This window comes from Camelus ferus, chromosome 6, assembly GCF_009834535.1.
Source record: "Camelus ferus isolate YT-003-E chromosome 6, BCGSAC_Cfer_1.0, whole genome shotgun sequence".
NCBI classification, from domain to species: Eukaryota; Metazoa; Chordata; class Mammalia; order Artiodactyla; family Camelidae; genus Camelus; species Camelus ferus.
Window position 1 is genome coordinate 27,039,404 of NC_045701.1, and position 23,164 is coordinate 27,062,567.

The window sequence follows — 23,164 nt, forward strand, 5'->3', positions numbered from 1 at the left end:
TAGAAAAGCTAGAGGAAATAGATTGATTAGGGATTGATATACTACTGAAATTCTATTATGTTGGTGGTGTTTATTTCTCAAAGTTGTAGAGAAGATATGGCAAGATATTAATGCTTGTTAAATCTGAGTGATGATTAATGAGTGTTTGTCTCAAAATACTTCATTTTCTTACTCATTTTAAACATTGAATTGCAAACTGGTTGACAGGAATAAAGGAACTGGACAAAGTCAACAATTATTTCATCTCTGCATTTACACAGCCAATTGAAATTTTGTGAATTTTAGTGAATTTTTGTGAAATTTTAGTGAATACAACCATGAAAATAAGATTGTTGTGAAGGGAGTAGACTCAAATAATCTACTAATGCTGCTAGTCTGAGTTGTTTGCTTTGGACTTGATGTAACTTAATACTCAGTAGCAGAAGAATCCTTAAGCTTTACCTGACTTCTCTTTTATTATTTTGTATGTGATTATAAGAAATGTTATATTACCAAAAAAGACATCTGACTAGAAGGAGAAAATTATTATTCAGTTTGTATAATTAATAACCTAAATGGTTTAAACTAATAATAAACATAAAAATAGTAAAAAATAAACAAACCTAAGCTAATACATGTATTATGGGTATAAATATCTAATATTAGTTTATTAATTTCATAGCTGACTTGCGACGTGTGATTCTTTTTTCCCTCTGACAGGTTAGTTTTGACGTATGGGAAGAATTCCTTTTGTCCACAGTAGTTCACCTATACCCCATCACCCACATAAACTCTACTATTACATCAGTTGAATATCTTTATCAGAGATTATGCACATGCTATTGGTACTATAATGATTTTTCAGAATGTTTCTGTCTTTTCTTGAAAAACATATTGTCACATAAGTGGTCACTGAAATGAAATATTACTTAATTTGGTAATACGATTATTTGTGTTTAGATGCCACTAAATGAGTTAATTATATAGGCATAAAGTCTACTACTCCTTGATTTTGTACTTTTACTCTCCAAATAAGGCTGAGATAAATTAGTATAAGTCAGAAAATTCTCACTGTTGTCCATGAGTAAAACAAAATAATAATAGTAATAATAGTAACAAGGATTTAAATTTCATATCTTTGAAATGATACCTTTTTTCCCATCCTAATTACAGTTCCTCAAAAATGTAAAAGGGGTTGAAACAATGCATCTGGTATTTGATGAAGTGCAATTGAGATGAATTGGAATGAAACTTATTTTTCAGGAGCAAGAAAACCAGTTACCCAAGAAAATACTAGCAAAAGTACATTTTGATTTAGGATCAAAGTAATTTAAAATACACACACACACTGGTTTCCTATGCAAGGAAGAGCCTAGGGAAGGGAAATGTGTCTTTAAACCTCCAATTTAATAGTTAACTAAAAAATATTTAATCTTTCTTGGCAGGTTTAGATCCAGGTAAACATCTTGGAAAAACCTTGGATCAAATGGAGCCTTATCTCTTAGAGGTAAGAATTTATACCAGCTTTCAAAATGTGGGCATCTGAAAGGAGAAAAAGCAATGCCATGATGTGATGATTATAAAATCAATTTTTAGAAAAAATCAGATATATTGATGATACGGTTTTATGAAAAAATTAAACCTCTAATGGATATGAGAATGTTTAAAATTATGTTTAAAATTAATTATGAAAGTTATGACCAGCTTGTTGAGCTCACAAAAAGAGTAAGTAAGCTATGTCTAAAAGGAAATTGTTCTGTCAAAAGTTTTAATAAATTCAAATGGACATTGTAAAGTACTGTACTCCCGCAGTACCTGATGGTCTCCACGATCAGATGCGTTTCCATCAGAAATGTGAGTGGAAAGTTCATTTCAAGATTATCTAATCTAATCTCTTCTTTTTCACCAATTAGGAAATTAACTTGCAGAGTAGTAAAGACATTATCCCAAGGCTTTAAATTACCACTGTTCAATACTTATCATTGTCAAGTCCTAAGTGTCAACTCCAAGTTTCTAAATATTAAAGAAAGATTTTGTTATTTTTGCTCTTTTCTATTAACTGTGTTGTATTTTATGAGTGAGGGATCAGATGTTATTATTAGTATGGAAATGCGAAATTAAGTAGAATGATGTAATCTTTAGGGTGTTTTGCTTTTTTTTTTTTATAAATTCTACAATCATGGTGGAAAAAAAAATCACCTTCTGTGAAAGAAGTGAACTCCTTTATTATGTTAACATTTTTCCCTCCCATGCTCTTATTTCATCAAAATTGTCTTTGGAATTATTAACCCCATTGCTATGATGTGAACTATTAGCAGTTATACTCTTCGCAAGCTGTTTGGGTTTCACATTTTCTTTCAGACTTACTTGTATCTGATTATTTTCTGGTTTATCAGTATGTATCAAATGCTTAGAAATCCTTAATGTTAATTTCTTCTTTTAAGCATTATTTAAGCATCTAATATGTGCTAGGAAAATAGTGAAAATTAAAATAAAAATAAAATGATTCTATAATCGTGGTAAATTATATTCAATTTCTAGATAATTTGGTGTTATTTATTTAAGTCTATCTAATGAACATGGTTGCTTTCCATGCCCCTCTGGTAGGACTCTTCTCACAGCAGTTTGTTCTATGGCCGACATAGTTATATGTTCATATCTATTCACTACCATCAGACTAAATTTTGCTTATGCAAAAACAGTGTAGATGAATAATGAAATTACATTTATGAGAGTGAAAGAAAGAGAACTTCAGAAATGAGAGACTGGAGCTTTGGCAGAAGAGTTTTTGTAAGCTGCTTCTAAGACTTGAATTTGTGAGTTCAGGTTTCAAGCACATAGGGATTCTTTGTAGAAAAGGCAAGTAAAGTTTTAGGATTGCCATAATGTTGATTGTGAATTAACCTGGGTATTATCATAGGATGTTTAAACATAGAAATGCAGAAACTATTTTATTCAACTTCAGCAAGTTCTTCACGTGACCTGGCAATCTTACATTTCTCTGGAGACATTCTCTACCAATTCTCCATGATGGCCATTTTATTCCTTCTCTAGTCTCCTCAAATTTCAAATCCCTTCATATCTCACCCTCATGTTGAGAGGATGACTTGGTTCTTTCTTCACAGAGAAAACAGAAATCAGCATCCTGGGAAACCCTCTACCTCTGAGCACCACTCCTAACCATGCACCCACACCTATCCTTGCTTGCTATGACTTGGACAAGTGTCCTTTGTCCTGTATAAGGCGAACCCACTCTGTGCTCTGGATCCCATTAGCATCTGCCTTCTTAGAGAACTTGCATTCAACCCTCCCCCTCCCCACCCCAGGGTCTTCCTCTTCTCTCTCTTTATGGTCTCCTCCACATGACTGTTGAAACATGCTACCCTCTCCCATCCTAAAGATTCCCTTTCTACTCTAGTTGTTTCTCTCTTTCTTCCACTTCTCTTTCTTCTTTGCTTCAAAAATAAAAATATCAGAAGTATTATCTGTATTCATAATCAGTACTTCTTCATGTCTCAGATGCCTCATATACCTAGCACGTGGCTTCTTTTTTCTACCTCTAAATGGATAGAGCTCTGATCAAGATCACCCATGGTCTCCAGTTTTACCAAACCCAATAGATACTTCTCAGTCCTTATTTGACAGTTTTAAACATTTCTTCTTGAAATGCTTATATTGGCATTCATGATGTCACATTTTCCTAGTTTTTCTCCTTTGGTTCTGGTCACTGTTAGTCTCTTTTTTGCTAGTTCCTAGTCTAGGCTCCATTTTTGGTCTACAAACTTTTCCTGGGTGATCTCAATCACTCACATGGCTTTAATTACTAGCTCTATTCCGCTGACTCCCCAATATTTCTAGCCCAGATTTCTCTGCTAAATTGTAGTGCCCAAAGGCACTGCAAATTAAATCTCTACAAACTTGATTGCAGCCTTTATATCCACCACTTTTTGCCGTTCCCTTTGTCATCACCTTAATTCAGATGACTGTCACTTCAGACCTAGCATGTTACTGATACCTCCAAATTTGCCTCTACCTTTCATTTTATTTCCCAAAGAATTCATCTTGCTTATTGCCTCAAGATCATTGTTCTAATATATTCTAGTGTAATTGTGTCACTCACTTACTTCAAAACTTTAAATGAGTCCCCATTGCCTACAGGCTAAAATTCAAATTCTTTACACTCCCTCAACTACCATATCCAACCTATTAACATACTCTTGTCTATTCTATCTCCAGAATATATTCCAAATCCAAGCACTTCTCACTGTCTCTGCTGCTACCACCAGACTGTAATCATCTCTTGTCTGGAATACCACATCAACTCCTAACTGGTCTGCTTTCTTCTGTCATTGTCCTGCTATGGTCCATTAGTCATACAGATGACAGAGTGATTTTTTTTAAGTGTAAATCAAATATATTACTACTTTGTTTAAAGTTTAAATGGTTTCTCATTTCAATTATAATAACATACAAACTCCTGTGATATCACAACCAATGAGACCCTCCCTGTACGGTCAGCATTGATCAATCTTTTCAGGCTCGATTTCTACCAGTCTCTGTCTTACTGAGCCATAGCCACGTATGCCTCTTTATTACTTAAGCACACTTTATTTACTCTTCTTCTCCTTAGGACTTTCCTCTGCCTGAAATATTTTTTTCCTGGGACCATCACATGGTTAAGGCTTTCTCAAAATTTAAGTGACAGCTCAAATGCTACTTCCTCAGAGAAGCTTCCTGACTACCCCAGCTAAAGGAGATCTCCTCGAATTATCTTATTTATTTATCTGTCTCCATGTATATTTTCTGTTGCCCCTTCTCTTACCCCACCAGAATATAAGCTCCAATAATCTTACCAAGATTTTGGCAAGGATGTGAGTTTTTCAGTTCTGTCATTCAGTCATTTGTTCTTCTATCTATCCATTCATTTGCTCTCATCTTTAATTATTTACCATTTACTGAGGCCCTGAAATGAATATGACAGATGCTGTGATGAGCACTGAGTATATGTGATGAATTAAGTAAACAAGATCCTTATTCTTTACAATCTGCCACAGTTGTTTTCAGACCTGAGGGTACAGTTCACTGGAACCTTGTTAAGAATGCCTATACTCTTTAACCACTGTGAAATTTAGGTTCTGAAGGACCTTTAAACAAGTTCTTTTAGCAAGCACAAGGTAATTTTGATGTAATGACCAACTATATCATCTTCTAGTTTCTCAGTACCAGCAACATACCTCAGGCCCTGTCTTTCTAGATTTCCCTGGAAGAGTGTGTGCCCTCTTGAAACTGTCATCCTTTGGTTTCTATGATACTACTCACTCCTGAATTTCTGAGTACTTTCTTAGCTTCCTATTGGGGCTTCCCATTATCTTCCAGCCCTTATACGTTGTGGTTCCATCCACAACCTTCCTCCTGTGATGATATCAAATACCTCCATGACTTCAACTACCAATATTATTCTTATGACAATTAAGCCTGTTTCTCCATCATTTTTTGATGCTCGAGACATGTATTCAGCTGCCAGCTGGGCACCTTTGTCTCTTAGATGTCTTCAAGCACCTCAGCCTCAACTGTGCAGGACTGAACATTTATCTTCTGACATATTTCTGCCGTGTTTATGTTTCCTGAGTGAAAGTCCCCATTGTTTCCTCTGGTATCCAAGCCAAAAAAAAAAAAAAAAAAAGGATTGAAATAAATGATTTCATATGTTCCATTATTCATAAATAAGGCCCCACATTCTCTTGATTCTGCCTTCTTAATACCATATTATCTGTCCCTTTTTATCCTCGTGTCACCGCATTAGAATCTGTCTTCCCTATCATCTTGCTCAAGTCTATCTCCTCACTGTCTTGCCCCTTGTCTATCCACTGTGTACAATGTTGCCATCATGTTATATATGAAATGCAAATCTGATCATATCACACTTCTATTATCAACTTTTGAGTTGCTCCCCATTGTCTCAAAATAAAATTAAAATTCCTCAACACAGCATAGTCTATCCATGGGAAAATAAGCTTGGAAGTTATAGTCTGCTTCATCAATTTTAAACAATGGATGGTTTCCCTAGAGTGAGTATCCCCTCCGACCTCCTGAGTGAGAATAGTCTTTGCAGGGTTATTTTTGATGGTTTAGGGGTTGTTGGGGGCAATATGGGTATCCATTCCTGGGAGAGCTTTTAGTTAAAATGTGGTGGGTACACATTACAAAGTGCAAGTCTACAGTTAAATCTATTCAGTGTGCAGATGGCAGCCAAGTACTGAATGAATAAAAGCAACATTGAAATAAATTAAAACTACAGGTACACAAAATAATAATACATTTTCAAGGACACTGAATTCTTTAAAGTGTTTCCCTGTGATAAAGAAAAAAAATAGGGATAAGAAATAGAGATAAGTTGGAATTTTTATTTTTTAATTGAAGTATAGTTGATGTACAATATTGTATAAATTATGGGTATACAATATAGTGAGTCACAATTTTTCAAGATTATACTCCATTTATATTTACTGTAAAATACTGGCTGTATTCCCTGTGTTGTACAATAGATCCCTGTAGCTTATGTTATACATAATACTGTGTACCTCTTAATCCCCCATGCCTGTATTGCCCCTTTCCCTTCCCTGTTCCCACTAGTAAATAAATGGGAGTTTTTGAAAAACTACATAAGAATACCTGACTAATGCTGAAAATCTGAGGTATGAAAAAGTATAAGGAAGGAAATAAAAAGCATAGTTCTTCTGCCCCATGATATACACTGCTAACATATCAGTATATTCCATGATGTTTTATTTCCTGAGAGTTTGTTGTACACACAAGTTCATGAAGTTAGACACTTGCACATATTTTATCTATGTAATTGGGGTCAACTATACATACAAGTTGTCTCCTTTTTTCTCCTAATATGCTGTATTTATTTTCCCACATAACTGCTTTGAAAATACATTAATTAATGGCTGTATAAATTCCATCATATTTATATTCTGCATATGAATATAGCATGACAAATTTAACAAGTTCTCTTTTGTTAGGAGTATTTGTTGTTACTAAATTATTATAAATAATTTCATTCATTTTAAGTTACTATAAATAATACTGGGATTATTATCTTTCCTAATAAATTTTCATGTACATTTCTCATTATTATTTTCTTTAGATAAATTCCTAGAATGTGATTTCTGGGTCAAAAATACAACTTGAAGTCTTAGAAGTATGTAACTCTAAATTAACTGTGGGATTATTTTAGCCATTGCTTCTTAAACTTCTGCAGAATCCTAAAATTATCATCTGATAAGTGAACAATGGATTGTAAAATTATTTTATCTTTTTTGTTTTTCCTCCATAAGATTATTTTCTCATTGTTCAAAAAGGGAGATGAATTTTAATATGAACGTTACATCAAATTTTAAAAGTTTTGGACTGCTCTTTATATGTTTGTTAAGAATATTCCTATTTTTGTGATATTTTACAATGTTTGTCAAAGTTAATACTCTGAAATGATTCTTCAAACTTCGCTACAGAAACAAGCCTCTGAGTCTCTCCTGACTCTCACTCATTTCACTATCTTACTTTCATCTCTCATACTTGATTATTTGATATGGACTTCCCTGTCTTCATATTACTACTTATGATTTCCCCCAATTTTAGTATTATTTATTGACTTCTCATTCTGTATTGTGCAGATGTGGTTATCTTTACTCCCTTTGTCTCCATCACATGTGTGTACTCATCTTCCAACTTCCCAAATGGTTATTTTGCAATTCCAGTTGGATCAATAGTGTTTACATTAACTATGAAAATAAAAAACACAGCTGAGTTAAGTAATAAACTCTGGTAATAAACCTTTCCTGTACAACTTTTTTAATTTTTTCATTTGAATTAATAATTGTCTTGTTCACTTATTTAGCTTTCTGAGTACTAACCACTAATTCAATGCTATACTCATTGCCAGTTTGCTAATCTCTCAGCCAGATGTTCACATATATTTCTTCAGTTTCCTTCTCCTAAAGTCTCTTCTAGGGCCTTCTGACCTGGTGTATGTAAGCTGGACCCGTTTTCTTCTGTGCCTGTTACAAGGCTATGTCATTCTATCACTCCTCATAATCCTGGAGATCCCTTTACCCTCTTTCTGTTTTGGAGCCCTTGTTTCCTGAATCCAGTGTCTTCCTTTTTCTTTAGTTTATTCTCATTCTTAATAAGATTTTTAAGAAAATGTCCACAGGAGGTAAGTGTTTTGAGACACCGTGAGTATCTGTTAATGTCTTCATTCTTTCCTCACATTTGATTGGTTTTTTAGCAAGTCATAAATTCTATATTTGGAATGTTTTTCCTTCTGGATCTTGATAGTGTTGCTTCATTCCCTTGTGTCTTAGTATGCTGTTTAGAAGCCCAAGTCATTCTGATTCCTGTTTATATGTATGCAACCTTATTTATTTCTCTCTCCATCTCCTCTCTGTAAGACTATGTAAAGATACTTCTTTTGCCCCAAGAATTGTAAACTCTAGTGTGCCGTGTCTTGGGTGTGCATGCTTTTATCCATTGTGCTAAGACAGGTAGAATCTTTAGTTTGAAAATTTCAGTTCTAGGAAATTCTCTTGATTTATTTCACTGGTTTACCTCTCCTTTGTTTTTGCTTCTTTGAATTCCTATTATTTAGATGTTCCTTTAATTTCTAACTTTTCTCTTTTAATTTTTACCTACATCATTTTTTGCCCTTTCTGGGAAAATTTCTCAATTTTACCTTCAGACTTTTCAATTACATTTCTTCATATCTTATTTTTAATTTATAAAAGCTCATTTTTGTTTTCTGAATGTTCTTTTAATTAATCTATAATACTTTACCTTTATTATAATTTTTCTTCTCTCTTGCATAATCTGTTGTCTCCATTGTTTACTTTGGTCTCTAATTTTCATTTTAGAGATGTTTCTGATAATCTTTGGTGTTCTACTCACATTTAAGAGTAGAGACCTAAAATTTTTCTTTAGGCACTAAGTGGATGGGGTTTTGTGACCTTGAGTTTCACCATTGAGAAATATAGCTAGATCATTTAATCTGAGCTGGTTAGATTCCAAAGAAAAGAATTCTGAAATATCCTCTTGAAATGAAGATACGCTTCAGGCTTTTTGTTTTTGTTTCTGTTTGTTTTTTTCCCCTGGGAGTTGAACAAGGAGAATGGCTATGGAATCTTACCGGCATACATTAATTGAATCCTTCTGTTTTTATTATAGTACCTCTGCCGTTAGCGGCATCTCATTTCTCCCAGGCTAGTTCCTCAGTTTTACCCTCTGCAGAGAATAAACCTTCACAGTTCTGCCAGGTTGGAGGAGAGTCAGTTGCTAGCCTAGAGGGAAGGGATCTGGGAAACTTGACTGCTTGTGAAACAGACCACCAATCAACGCTTCTTATTTCGATGTCCTTTTTATTTCCCCTTTACTTCCAGAAATACCTGGTGCCACCAGTTTCTTAGTTGTTTAGAGGAAGGAGTTATTTTACTGTGTAAGTTGGGTTGGTCCTCCACATTCTCCACTGTTGGCCTAGGACCCAGTGTTTTTGGTTCTGTTAAGTTCCTTGACTTTGTCACTTCCTCTCTTCTGCTCTCTATCTTTTGGAGTTTATGCCTTTTTATGAACTACCTCCCACAAAGGTTTTAGAAGGGAGTGGGAGTAGATGCGTGGATTCAGTCTACTATCTTTACCAGCAGCAGTTACTCTTTAATCAAGAGATAAGTATAAGTTGTCTGCTAAGTGGAAGAGTTGAAACCATATTATATAAAAATTGTGAGTCTATAGATCTGGTTGCTTTTTCCAGGACTATTCACATAGAATTGGGAAATCTGGCTTCTAGCCTGAGTCAAAAGTAAGCAGGTACGTATTGACAAAGGAGTATACCACTCAGCTGGTTGCTGTAAGAGCTAAAGCAGGATGAGTGTAATGCTGATTTCAAGCTTAAAGCTCTGTTTCATATGAGTTAACTTCTCTTCCCTTATGGGTTTGACAAAAGAATAATTTACAGTGTCAGTTACCTATCACTAAAAAAGCAAAAGGGAAAGAGAATTTCACTGAAGTTGATCTGATGTTGTGAGTAAGAGAGACAGAAGTTTAATCCTTGATCCCTGCACTTCTCACTTTATGGTAAAGAACACCTTTAACCGATCTTGAAAGTCAAGAGAAGGCAGAACATCCTTGAGAGGAGATTTTGAATTTTGAACATAACTGAGTGGGGAGTATATGTGGAACTCTATGGTTGAGTTGTCCAATGACTATTATAAATATAAATTCCAAGGTGTATTAAAATGTACTCTAAAAAACTTTAAAATATGTACAACAGAATTTCGAAGAAAAAAAATTCTATATTGTTGAGAGAATTCTGAGTAAATTCAGAGATAAACTGACAGCCATACTGGACTTTTAAGAAGTGGATAGGATTTTGACTGACTGGATTGTTTGGAGTATATGTTGAGTACTATGAGAGGAAGCTGAAAAAAAAAATTGAAGCCATATAGTGAGAGATTTTGAATACTGAAATGAGGATTTAATTATCTAAACAATGAGGAGTAATTGAAGGTTTTAGAGAAGTGAGTAAAATTCTTAAAGGTATACTTTGAGGAATTTGACCTGGTAGTAGTGCCCATTAATTGCTGTAGTTAAAGAGAAGAGGTGAAGTTTTCCATAGTTAGTGGCTGTTCCAATATATGATCTTGAACATGTCTCTTACATTTCTCTGAGTGTGTATTGTAGAACTCTTAATTGCTGGTGTCATGTGCTACTAATAGAACTGAACGTAAGTATTTGTAAGGACTTCTTATGTGCCCAGTTCTATGCTAACTTCTATAAAGGGCACAAAATAAGTCAAAGAGTTGGTATTTTTCATGGAATTTAGAGTCTTGTTGGAGAAGGGGGACCCTAATAACTTGGACCATATAAAGCCAAATTGGTATTAACTATAAATGTAATTGGGAGCTAAAAGATGGATGGTGGCCACATGACCTGGAGTAGCTGAGAGCAATGTCATAGAAGCGTTAGCACTTAAACTGGTTTGAAGTGTGGGTGAAATTTACATGGGTGGTGGCAACAAAGTGAATCAATATGAAGAAGATTTGTTGGCAAGAAGACATGCCTGGACAATGAGGAGCTTTAAATGAAACCAAGAGCTGGTGTTGGTAGATTACTAAGAAACAGGTGAGTTGGGAATTTAAGACCCAATCATAAAGGGCCTAGAGAGATGGACCAAGTGATTTCGGGCGAGAAATAACAAGATACAGAAGGCTCATCAGCAAGGATTTATATTATTAAAAGGTATCTCAGGAAATTTAGTCTGACAGCGGTATTCATGGATTGGAAGTAGAAAAAATTGGAAATGAAAAAGAGTACAGTATGCCATTAAAGGGAACACGTGTGAGGGCTTCAAGCATGACGCCACTGACGGTAGGGATGGAGAGAGAGAACAAAACTGAGAGAAAGATTCTGATGGAAGAATGAGAAAGAAATTGGCACCAAAATTGCCAGAATCTGGAAAAGGAAGAATCCAAGATTAATCCACACATAATGACAGAGGAAATTAGAAGCACATATTTTTGCAGAGATGATCAGGGTTGAGAAAGGACATGATAAGCTTGGTCTTAAACATACTGAGTTTTAAATTATAATATATACACCAAAGACATCTTGTTTTAAACTATGAAGTTGGCACAATTGAGATGTTCAGGCTAAAGACTAGGATGTGTTATTTATCAGAGTCAGACATGACTTTAAATTCTGGTTTTGTTTAGTTCTAAGCTAACACTTATCAAATTAATCTAGTTTTCCCCTCTGGAAAAAAGAAAAAATAAAATTAACAACCATTCCATTGAGTATATATTATGTACTGGGCAATAAAATAGACTTTTCTTTCCCACATGGTTTTATTCCTGAAAACAGTTCTCCCATGAGGTAGGTGCTGCTGTTTTCTCCATTGTAGCTGTCAGTAATGTGAGGGTCCAAGAGTTTGCATGACCTAAGATAACACAGCCATAAAGTGACAGAGCTGGGATTTGAACCAAGGACTGTCTGTCTCCAAAGCTACTGCTTTTAACCAATTCTGCAAAGCTGCTTTCACTGTGCTTCACTACAATGTGTTCTTTATCTACCCCCGTAGTTAAGCTGTGTATTTATTAAGTGTTTACTAAGTGCCATACTGTGTGTGAAGTGCTTTTTATGCATTTTATTTAATCACCTAACAAGCCTATGAGGTTGCTACTGTTAATGTTTACCTTTTGAAGATGAGGAATCACCTAGAGGGTGACTTACTTTTCCAAAGTCACACAGCTGGGAAGTTGCAGAACTGGAGTTTATGCTTTAAATCCATCTGATTTCAGAGCTTATACTCTTTTTTTATTCTTAAAGGTCATTTTGAAGATGAAATAAGGTAATTTTTTATCATTTTCTTAATTTTAAGGCATAGGGAAATTGTCTTTAATTAGTAGTGATAGTGTACACAACAGTAGAATAACATAAAGATGATGGTTGAAATCATGGAGTGCATAAGCTACCTGAGGGCATAAACTGGTAAAGAATGTATTACAGAGAGAATCATGAGGGAATTTAGGAGAAGCAAGAGGGAAAGGAGTCAGAGAAGTTTAACCATAGGTTAGAAGCCTAAGGAAAATATCGCAAAGATTGGAGACACCAGTGGCATCGCATGCCACATAAAATTTGAGAAAGATAAGGTCATTAGACTCTGTTGCTACTTATACTGAAATACCGGTAAACAGAACTACCATCTATCTAGTTTCCCAATGCAGAAATCTGGGAATTTTTCTTATTTTTTTTTAACTTTCCTTACTCTACATTCAGTTAATTAACTTATCTCAGAGTACTAAAATCTCTCTCAGCATTCTGCCCTCTCCTTTCCATCCTCACTGCTACTTCCCCAGTTCAAGGAATCTTCACCTCCTGCCTCAGTCCCTCCAGCAACTCCTCAGTTCTTTCTGCTTCTTGACTTATTGCCCTCCAAACCATTCTCCATTATGCAGCCAGAATGATGTTTCCAAAAGACAAATGAGACTGGTTCAGTTTTCTGTTTAAAACATCCCCATAGGTTCTCACTGATTTCAGGATAATAACTTAGCATGGCTTATGAAGCCCCCTTAGATCTATCCTCCTCCTAGTTTATCAGCCTCATCTCTCCACTATTACTCATCTAGTTATACTTCAGCTGTGCCAAACTCATTTCAAATACCCATTGTGTATTCTGGGACTTAACACATGCTGTTCCTTCTGGAACAGTTTTCCCTTCTCTCCTGCCTTCTCTCCCTTTCTCTCTCTCTCCCTCTTTCTCTCTTCCTCCAGACTTTCCTGGTTAACTCATCCTTCAGATCTCAGCTTAAGTTTTACTTGCTTTGATAAAGCTTTTGAGTTTCTTCCAGTTTGGTCCAAACAGTTCCAATTTGGTCCAGTTTGCTTTATACTCCCACAGCATCTCATGCACCCACCAAAGCAATCACTACTCTTTCTTGCAATTGCTTGTTTAATTTTCTGTCTATACTTCCAGACAGCTGTTTTGTACAGAATTTATGTCTGTTCCATTGTTATTCTCAGCACTTGAAACAATGCCAAACCTATAGTTGACATGCAATAAAGACTTCTTTAATAAGTGCTATGAATGAGCATATACAGCATGAGATTGTTTTGTGTGTTAAACACATCACTTATAAAATGAAATTGTGATGGGTTTTATAAACCTCATGGTTTTCTTCAGATGGTGGGAGGAGTGAGGGAGGTGCAATTTCACGTGGCTTTTTTTTTTTCAGTTTTAAGATGGCTAACAGCAAGTGAGGTAGGTTTAAAAGAAGAAAATTCTTGATTTAATAAGGAATTCTCACAATTATGGTTATTACAATCTTTTAAAGGGATAAAAAAAGTAAACAGGGAAATCATGATGCCTGTAACCTTTTTGGTTCAATAATCAGGAGCATTCAGATGGAGTTATTATGAGTATGAATATTTATCTATATGAATAAGTGTGCCAGAAAAAAAATAGAATCATATAAGTAATTTCCTTTTCATTTACTAGGAATTCACTTTTTAAATGCTCAGACTCCAAGGTATTCTTATAAGCCATGAAATGACCCAAGTCAGCCACATCTGTTCAAAATGTTTTTTAAAAGCTTATCTTAACAATAGTTAGTTGGAAAATGTTCACTTTCCCTAAAAATGTTATCCAGAAGAGAACATAGCAAAATTTACATATATATGAAGGAACATACTTTTAATGAAAATTACAATGTTAAGTAAGTAAAAAATGATCTTTGATCTTACTGTTTTATTAAAGTTAATTTAACCAGTTAGAAAACATCAACATATTTCTTTTTAGCTGGTCATGGTCCTTTTGAAATTTTATTTTATTTTATCTATTGTGTTAGCTTTACATCTTTGTATTTATACAAAGAATGGGACCAGTTAATAGCAGGTGTGTTAATCTTACTGAATGGTCACCTGATCTGAATCTTTTTCTGTTTTAACATTCTCCAAATGGTTAAAAACAGGGAGAAATAGTAACATCACTGATTTAATAAGTAATGAGATAAGAAAAACATTGACTATCATGTGTGAATTTTATTCACTTTTACAGTTCTGAAAATAGAAAATTTGTATCCTCTATTTTTATCCTTTTCCTGAGGGTATAAAAAAAGAAATCAGTAACTTTCTCCTCCCTTTTACTTGATAATTCTGTTGGGAGTGGCTTTCTTTCTGTCTAAAACTGCCAGTGACACCCTTTTCTGCGAGCATGCAAGGTATCTGGACCATGGAGAAGACAGCCAGTTGATCATTGAGTACTATGTTCTACACACTGCTAGGAAAGAACTATGAGAAGGTCTAAGAAATTTAGAAACTTATAGTCTCATGAGAAACATTTAAGTTCAAGAGTTACATAGTGATGCAATACAGAAATATGTCACAAGGCAGCATAGGATAATCCCACCAGGCAGTTAAAAGGGTGATTTCTGTTAGTTGAAGAGAAGGAAACTACATGTTGGGGTTTATGTTTATCATTTTATATTTATCTTCATAAGATTTACTCTTTGGGATTTTTTTTTCAGCCAGTCAAGATTCTTACGGATCTTTATTTTACTTTATTTTACCTATTGTATTAGCTTTATGTCTTTGTATTCTTGTAAAGGATGGGACCAAATGTCTGAAGTCTTTTATTGTCAGTTTACAGAGCTTGATCTTTTTTGGATAGGCAATGGTCAGACACCAAAAGTTTTTGAGTAGATGAGTGCCATGTCATATATTGTTAAGGAAAGTTAGTATGGAAGTGTACAGAATTCTAGTGTATAGAATAGATCTGACACTTGTTAAGTGCTGAGTAAATATTTGTTGATTCAATAATTGAATCAATGAAAAATTTAAAATGTAGGTGAAGTGGCAGAAAGAAAGGAAGTTTAGTTCTGCTCCAGTATTCCAAGCTTGATTGAACTGTTACAGAATGAGGAATTGAGAAGGGAGAGAAGGTTTTGAGGAAAAATCAAGAGCTGTGTTTTATTCATGTAGAATTTAAAACAACAATGCTCCCAAGCAAAACACTCCATAAACATTTTGGGAGTGCCTAATATCGGGGAGAGAGGTTGATGACTAGGGTTTTTGCTTTGAGCAGTCATTTGCAGTAGAAGTAATAGATACAGTAGGGGTTATGATCCTTACAGTAGGCAGTATATAGATAAAAGACAGAGGGTCATAGGGAAAGGCAAATTAATCTAATAGAGAAAATATAACATGTGTTAAGTACTTGCTGTGCACTAGGCATTGAGTTAAGAGCTTTGTATTATCTCTTTTAATACAATACTCCCCTAAGAGTACGTATTACCTAGGAAAATGGGAATTCAGAGAATTTAGGCAATTCATCCCAGGTCCTATGCTCAATGAGTGTTGGAGCTAGAATATGAACCTAGAACTGTTTATCCCTAATTTTTCAACTCTGCTAAATTACTCTCTGTTCATAAATTTTGTCTATCTTTTCCAGTAAATCTTTAATGTATTTATAGTAATTAATGTTTAAAGTCCTTGCTACTGAGTTCAATATTTGGCTAATGCTTGGGTCTGTTTCTGTTTTGTTTTTCTCTTGAATACAGGTCACATTTTTCACTTTTTATCTCTTAATTTATTTCATATATTTTATGGTAGAAACTAAATAAAAAAAAGAATAGTAGGGACTGAAGTAAATAATATTCACTGCAGAAAAGCCACACCCCTTCCTCTGTCTGACAGCTAGTCCAGAATGTTTGTTCTCCTTAATCTCCAATTAAGCTGTGTCTGGTTTGAGTTGCTTTTTGTTTTAGTTTGCTACTTGTTTGAAATGTTTTAAGAGCAAAATAAGGGCTCTCCTTTTATCAGGGCTTGTGATCTATGCTCCAGTGGGTCTAGAGATCCCTCTCTCCTCCCCACCACCACCTAGTCCCCTGCTTTAAAGTGTTGCCAGCACTGTTTTGTGCCTTTTCAAGAGCTTACTGCTCTCAGCCTTTCCCTACCTCCGCTCTGGCTTTCTAAGCGTTGGCTGAAATCCCTCAGTATTCCTGCCCTGTCCCCAGCATTTGGTGCAGTGGAAGTTCAATAGAAAAGACTTGATGGGCAGATATTCTCAAAGGGATCTCTCTCCCCTCTTCTGCCCTTGCCCTAGCTTTCTGCATGTAGCTACTGTGTGCACTTGGTTAAGACTCTGTGAAAAAGAATTGGCAGACAGTCCAAACTCCCTGGGTCTCCTGAGGACAGTAATAATCTATCACAGAAGTCCACAGATGGCCATAAGAGTTTGGCTGCTTTCAACATATGCTGATAGACATCCCTCATCTACGGAAGTTTGATTCTACTCTGTTCCCTTGCTAGGAAAGTGGCCATGGATCTTCACTCACCTAGGAAAGGCTCACCCTGATCTGTAATTCAGTTCATCCAGACTTCTCTATATTCTCAGATCTCTGTATGTAAAACACAAAAGCATGGTTTTATATAGCCTATCTGGCATATTTTTGCTATTATGGTGATAACAGCTGTCTACTTCCACTTTTTCAATGCTAACTGAAACTATTAAATATGTTTTAATCATTAATAGATCTTAGGCCTTAGTGGGAAAAAAAGCAATATGAAAAATGTTTTTTTTATTTTTCAATATAGATTGCTATTTTATGTACTTAAATTATGGGGGGAATAACGATAATTCAGTGAGAAACTAAACCTTAGAAAAACTATTACCTATCTAGTATTTTCAATTACAGTGATACTGACAGTGAAACTTACCAAAGCAAACTGCAAAAGCTATTTGAAGCGATTAAGTGCTAGCATACAGTAATGCCAATTTTGAGTTGAAACCCACACACAGACCTGAGACATGTTAGAAAAAAGTTGCTACTTTCTGTGGATATTATAAATATGAGTAACAGTGACTTACAGGATTTAGAAAAGTAAATTGAATGTTGTGCACCACAAATATGATTCTGGAATGTACACATCTGGATTCTCTACTTACCTAAACTGACTCTTTTTATCACATACATAACATCATGCTTTTGTCCTACCAAGATGTTGATTTCTAATAGGGTGCTATGTCTTAGCTGCAGATTCCTTAAAGAAAGTGACTGGCATAGGCTTTGCTACTTCAGAAGGTTCTCTTAAGACATCAAAGGGCCTTGGAGCCAGCTCAGCATCAGCCAATAAAGATGGAATTTTCTGAATACTTGTGTCTACTAGAGCTTGAAGCTATTAGAGTTTATAGAGGCTGCAAAAGACATCTTAAGGATTCATAGACTACTTCTTGGTTCACCAGCCACAAAAACCACTGGACTATTTACCCAAATTTCTAGACTTGGAATCTGTGTCTGTGCTGGTGAATCAGTAGTAGAAGGGGAGGAGAGATTGCACACATTATTTATAGAAGCAGCATCGCTGTTTCATCATATCATGGTGTTGAAATGTAGGATGCAGTGTATTTAGTAAGCGTCAAGAAACCAGAGACATTGTCTTGTGTACTTTTGGATCTTTCTCATCTCACAAGGCCTGCCTAATAATCATTGTTCAATAAATATTTATTGAAGAGCATGATTGGATGAATATTATGGAAGTATTTTATGTGAACTGAAAATATCACTGGATAAAATATCCAAATTTTAGATTTCTTAGCTCTGGCAGTTTTTTAAATAATGATAATGTGTTTGTTTAACAAAGCAGCTTACAGTATTTTTACTAGGGACTAAGAAAACTATTTCAGTAGGATAGCAGCCATGCCAACTTTAATAAAAAATCCAGTTATTCTTTGGTGTTGGATTATAGAAATTTTGCAAAGCTTCAGTATAATGTTTTTAGTAAAAGGAAGCTAGTATTTGATAAAGTATACTCCCCATAAAAAGACTGACCGTAAAGGTGAAAGTAGAAGGTTCACTTGGTAGAAAGTTGCTAGAATAGGAAGAGCAGTGAAAGGGAGATGAGCAAAGAAGGGGTTGCGCACTAGCTGGCGGAACAAGGAATTACTCCTGAAATCCATAACCCATTGTTTTTTCTACATTTTTATTGCGAAACAGGTGTTAATTTAATTTGGTTTGCTATGGTAAAGTAATCTGTTCCTGTTAGATGCTCCCATAAGGACCAGCTGCCCAAATTCTACCTTGCTGATTCCCTACTTCATGAGCTACCGTGATGCAAATCTATCTACTTCGCTCTTTTGAGTTCTTATAGAAAATGCCACCCCATTTGCTTTCCCTCACTTTTCTTGCCTTACCAGTCATTCACATTACTACTGATTCTTGGAGGAATTGGTAGAATTTTCATAGAGCCATGCTGTAAATCCCTAAGGGCACATAGTCAGTAGTTGAAATGTAATGGATTCAGAATGGTAGCACAACCATGAAAATAAGCAAATAAACGCGTAACTCTGTAGGTAAAACTGAAGACTTAGGCCGCAGTCCCAGCACTGGCAATAACAGAGCACGTCAGTGGAGTCACTCATCCTTTGGACTGTGAGGACTTTGGGCAGGGAAAGCTATGAAATTCAGAATGAAGGAGATGGGATCATGGTGATAAAGCCTCGACACAGGAGCAGAAAGATTCTGTGACACAGCCAATCAGAGCACTCTGTAGCACTTACTCCAGCCACGTATCGGCCAAATTAAGAGATGGTTTTACTCTCAGTATCAGGATCATTTAAGTAACATAGCTTTTATTTAATGCACATCACAAGGTTTGTTTGTTTGTTTAATTTCTTTGTTTGCTTGTTTGCTTTTTAATTTCCTGTTTAATTAGACATTATAAACTATCCCAACCTTTCTTAGAGTTAGATCTTCCTAAGGCTAGTCTGCAGCTTTGGAACTTCACTAGTTCTCACTACCCTTGGAACTTTACTACTAATGTTAACCTCAAGCATAATAACCATGCTTATAGCCTCTTTTTGTTCACAGGTCCAAGGAAAGGTTAGATTACGTTCTCTGTCTCTGAGAAATGCCCTAAACACATTTTCCCCCTCCCACATATAGGTCAAAGGGCAGAGGAAAGCAAGTTTGGCTGAGTATATTCTCATTTACTACACACTGACTTAGTAACTTTCCTCTGCCTCCCTTTGAATCTAGAGCTAGTGTCATTCCTAAACTGTATAGTAATCTTTAAGTTTTCTCATTATTCAGAAAAATGTTGCTCTCTTGCATCTTTTTGTAAGGGTTTGGGGATTATTAAAAATGCTATGCTTTATGGTAGTATTTTTCAGATGGTTTTAAGCACATGTTTTAAGCAGAAATATAGTTATTTTCCTGTAGCTCATAATCTATTTAGGAATTAAAAGTTTCTTGCATGGACATTTTTTAAAACAAAATAAATTTAAGTGAGCATTTTTGCTAACTTTAAGATTCGTGTTTCTCTCTTACTTCTCTCCCCCCTGTTTTCAGCTTTCTAGGAAGTATGGAGTCCATGTTTGTGGAGAAGGTGGAGAGTATGAAACGTTCACTTTGGATTGCCCTCTATTTAAGAAGAAAATAATTGTGTAAGATATCATTTCAGCATTTTCTTCCCCTTCCTTAAATTTAAGTGATGGAAGCAACTTAACATTAAGCTGGAGGCGACTTTTGTTGGAAGAAATAGAACATGTCCTCCAAGTTCACAAACACTCAATTTGTTTAATACCAGTGAAGTCGTCTGAATACCTAAATCAATACCTGACAAGACGAGGCCTTCATAGAAGCCTATAAACTTTTTAGACATTGCACTTTCGTTTACTTGCTGATTATGGCCTGCAGTAAAACTGGTACCTACACACTGACACTTTTATCCTTTCATGAAGTGTGAATTGCCTGTATTATTTATCTTTCATTACAGCTACATTTGATAAACTGCCATATCAGTAGCCTGTGGCTTCCATTAACTCTGTCCTCTTTTTCCTTTTTCTTGGCTTTAACAACTTACAGTGGTAATACTAAACATTTCTCTTCAGTTATTTGGAGTTATTTTTACATATAAACTTTGTTTTTAAATGAATTCTGTTTATGGTGAATAGTGTGATTTCTTTGCCATAAATTATTAAACATTGGGTAGCAAAAAACAGGAACTTTCTTCAGTTTGTTGCATTATTATCTGTACTCTTTGTCGTTCTCCTCATACGCTAAGAGAACACTTTATCTGCTTTTCCTAAGCTCTTAAATTTCTTGAAAAGAACTGTCAGAATTATGCTTAATTTCAGAAATCTCATCTAATGATGAAAGATTAGAATCTTGTATCGAATAGACAGCTGCAGTATTTTCAACACTGAGAGGTGACTTCATTGTACATATTAATAATGAGAGAAGGAGCTATCCAAGAAAGTTAAGACAACTCTATGTGAATTTTCAAAATAATATATTTATCTTGGGAAACATTGCCAAGACCTTTTCATTACCATATGCAATATTCATCCACTCTTGCTTCTTTCACTTCTTCTAACTTCCTTCCCATTAATAATCATCAACATAATAATAATTTATTTGGCAAATATTTATCAAGTACCTGTTATGTCTAAAGCATTTTACAGGGTACCATTGATATTCAAACATAATTCCTGCCTCCAGAGGGGTGGGAGGAAAACCTATCTGTTCATAATTATGATACAAGATGGTAGAAGATGAGTCACAAAAATAAGTTCGTAAATGGGAGTTATTTCTTCTGGCTTCAGTGATCACTGAACAATTCATAAATGAACTGTGCATTAGGTATTGCTTCTGTGAAATAATACTGTTTGATTATTTAAGAAAAGCATTTGCATTGCTAAGGTGAAATTATAGTCTAATGAGAAACGTGCAATATATTTACTTGTTAATATGGAACTAGCCAAATTAGGGGGAAAATAGCACAATAAGAGAAAAAATACCAGAGAATAATACTCCTCCTATTTATGTGACAACTTGAGTTCCTGGAGCACCCAGAGGTCTTTATGGATAACCTAGAATTGTAAGACATATACTGCTTTACACTACAGACCCAGAAGATTTGTTTATCACTTTAGATCTGAAAAATGAATCTTTTTCCCTTGTTGTTTTGTAGACAAGGAAACCTAAGCCTGACTAAGACAATGACATGACAGGAGTTAGTCATGCTATGGAAGAGAGGAATGTTGAAGGAGGTGTATTAGAACCCTCTAGTGCCAAATGAGCTGTTGAGTTGAACTGGATAATCATTTATTGAGGAGAATTATGTGAATTATGTGTGTGGAACTCTGCGAGCTGCCTCCGTGCTCTGTAGGAGTTCTTCTGTAAGAATAGAGAGGCAGCAACACTGTAAGTGCTAACATATAGGTGGGTACCTTGAGTATGGAAGAGGAAGCACTGACTTTTCTTTCTTACTCACTTATCAGCTAATCTCTAACCTAATTCTGATGCTTAAGCATATTCTTTGCTTTTTTTCTTCACCCCACGTCAGCTTCATAACTTTCTGATTTGCCGTATTTTCTCTAGATTTCCTTCTCATTTCTCCCCACTTTGCTAAATCCTTCCATTTTTAAAGGCTCTGGCTGTTATTGTCTTCAGTGCTTGTTCTCATACCTCAACTCTCAGAACACACAGTAGGTACTAATAAATGTAGTGTTAAATATCACTGAATTAATTTTTCATTTATTGTTGTTTCTTTTTCCATATCCTCTTTCACTTTTTTATTGTTTTTATTTTTTCCTGTATTTCCTTTTCCTGTTTTTTATATGTATATATTTTTGAAGTGTAGTCCATTTACAATGTGTCAGTTTCTGGTTTACTGAGATTGTCATTCTATTTCACTTTTATCTATTCCTGTTTTAGGTTATAACCAGAAGTTATAAGCTGAGACATATCCTAGTTAATGGAAAAAGAATGTCATCTACTGAATTCAAAATCTTTTCTCCTCTTTAAAATAGAAAATGTCTTTGGCATACCTGTCTGATAAGCACTAAATGTGATGATGTGAATGACTATGCATTGCACATTTTTAAACTTATGTAAATTAAATTTATTTGATTTAGAGATAATTTTCCTTGTAATACAATTAAAAGATAAGTTTAGTTCCTCTAACTACTTAACAACTGACTATTAATCATACTGGATCCTGCAAGTTAGAGCTTATTTTGGGGACAGTTTCCCCTGTTATGTTGGATATACTAGTGCTTTCACAGTTAGCATGCAACTGTTTGATTATTGGGAATCCTGTTTTAAATGTCTGATTTAAAATTTTTTGATAGAGGAGGAGAAGAGTACCCCTAACAAGAGAAAAAATAAACTTCTGCATGCAAATGATTTGATTATAATCAGCATTTTTTTTTCAAAAACACAGATTGAATCTCTGTTGTATAATGAAGTAATTTAGGTGGTTCTAGAAGTTTATTATGAAATACATTTTGCCCCACAGTCCAATTAACATTTTAAAAATCTTATAGGAAAGACTGGTATAATAGTCTTTGTCTGGAAGTAATTTTTAAAATTTCTGACTAGAACATTTTACAATTCACTTTTCCCATCAATTAGTATGTGACTACTGACCTCTAGATACAGATTTTCAGGTCAGAAAAAGAGGATTTTTTTTCCCTGAGGAGACTTGATATAAAGAATTACAGCCTAGCGTTTAAGAGAAGAAGACAATTATAGGTCCTCAAATAAAAAAGCTACTTTCTTATTACTTCTTACTTTGAAATATATATGGATGCATATCAAAAGTAAGAACTAAAACATGGGGAATATAACCAATA

The 23,164-nt window shown here is 34.9% G+C and overlaps 1 protein-coding gene across 4 annotated transcripts in view; it reads left to right on the forward strand.

The window, feature by feature from the left end:
* Positions 1-23,164, forward strand: part of DPH6 (diphthamine biosynthesis 6) — a 190,086-nt gene that overhangs the window by 118,394 nt on the left and 48,528 nt on the right. For all 4 annotated transcript variants that reach the window (XR_004320524.1, XR_004320523.1, XM_032481551.1 and 1 more), the window contains exons 6-7: positions 1,425-1,486; positions 19,875-19,969. Coding sequence is in view for 2 of the 4 variants with exons in the window: in XM_032481551.1 (XP_032337442.1) it covers positions 1,425-1,486; positions 19,875-19,969 (157 nt within the window). In the remaining 2 variants the exon portion in view is untranslated. The remainder of the gene's footprint in view (positions 1-1,424; positions 1,487-19,874; positions 19,970-23,164) is intronic.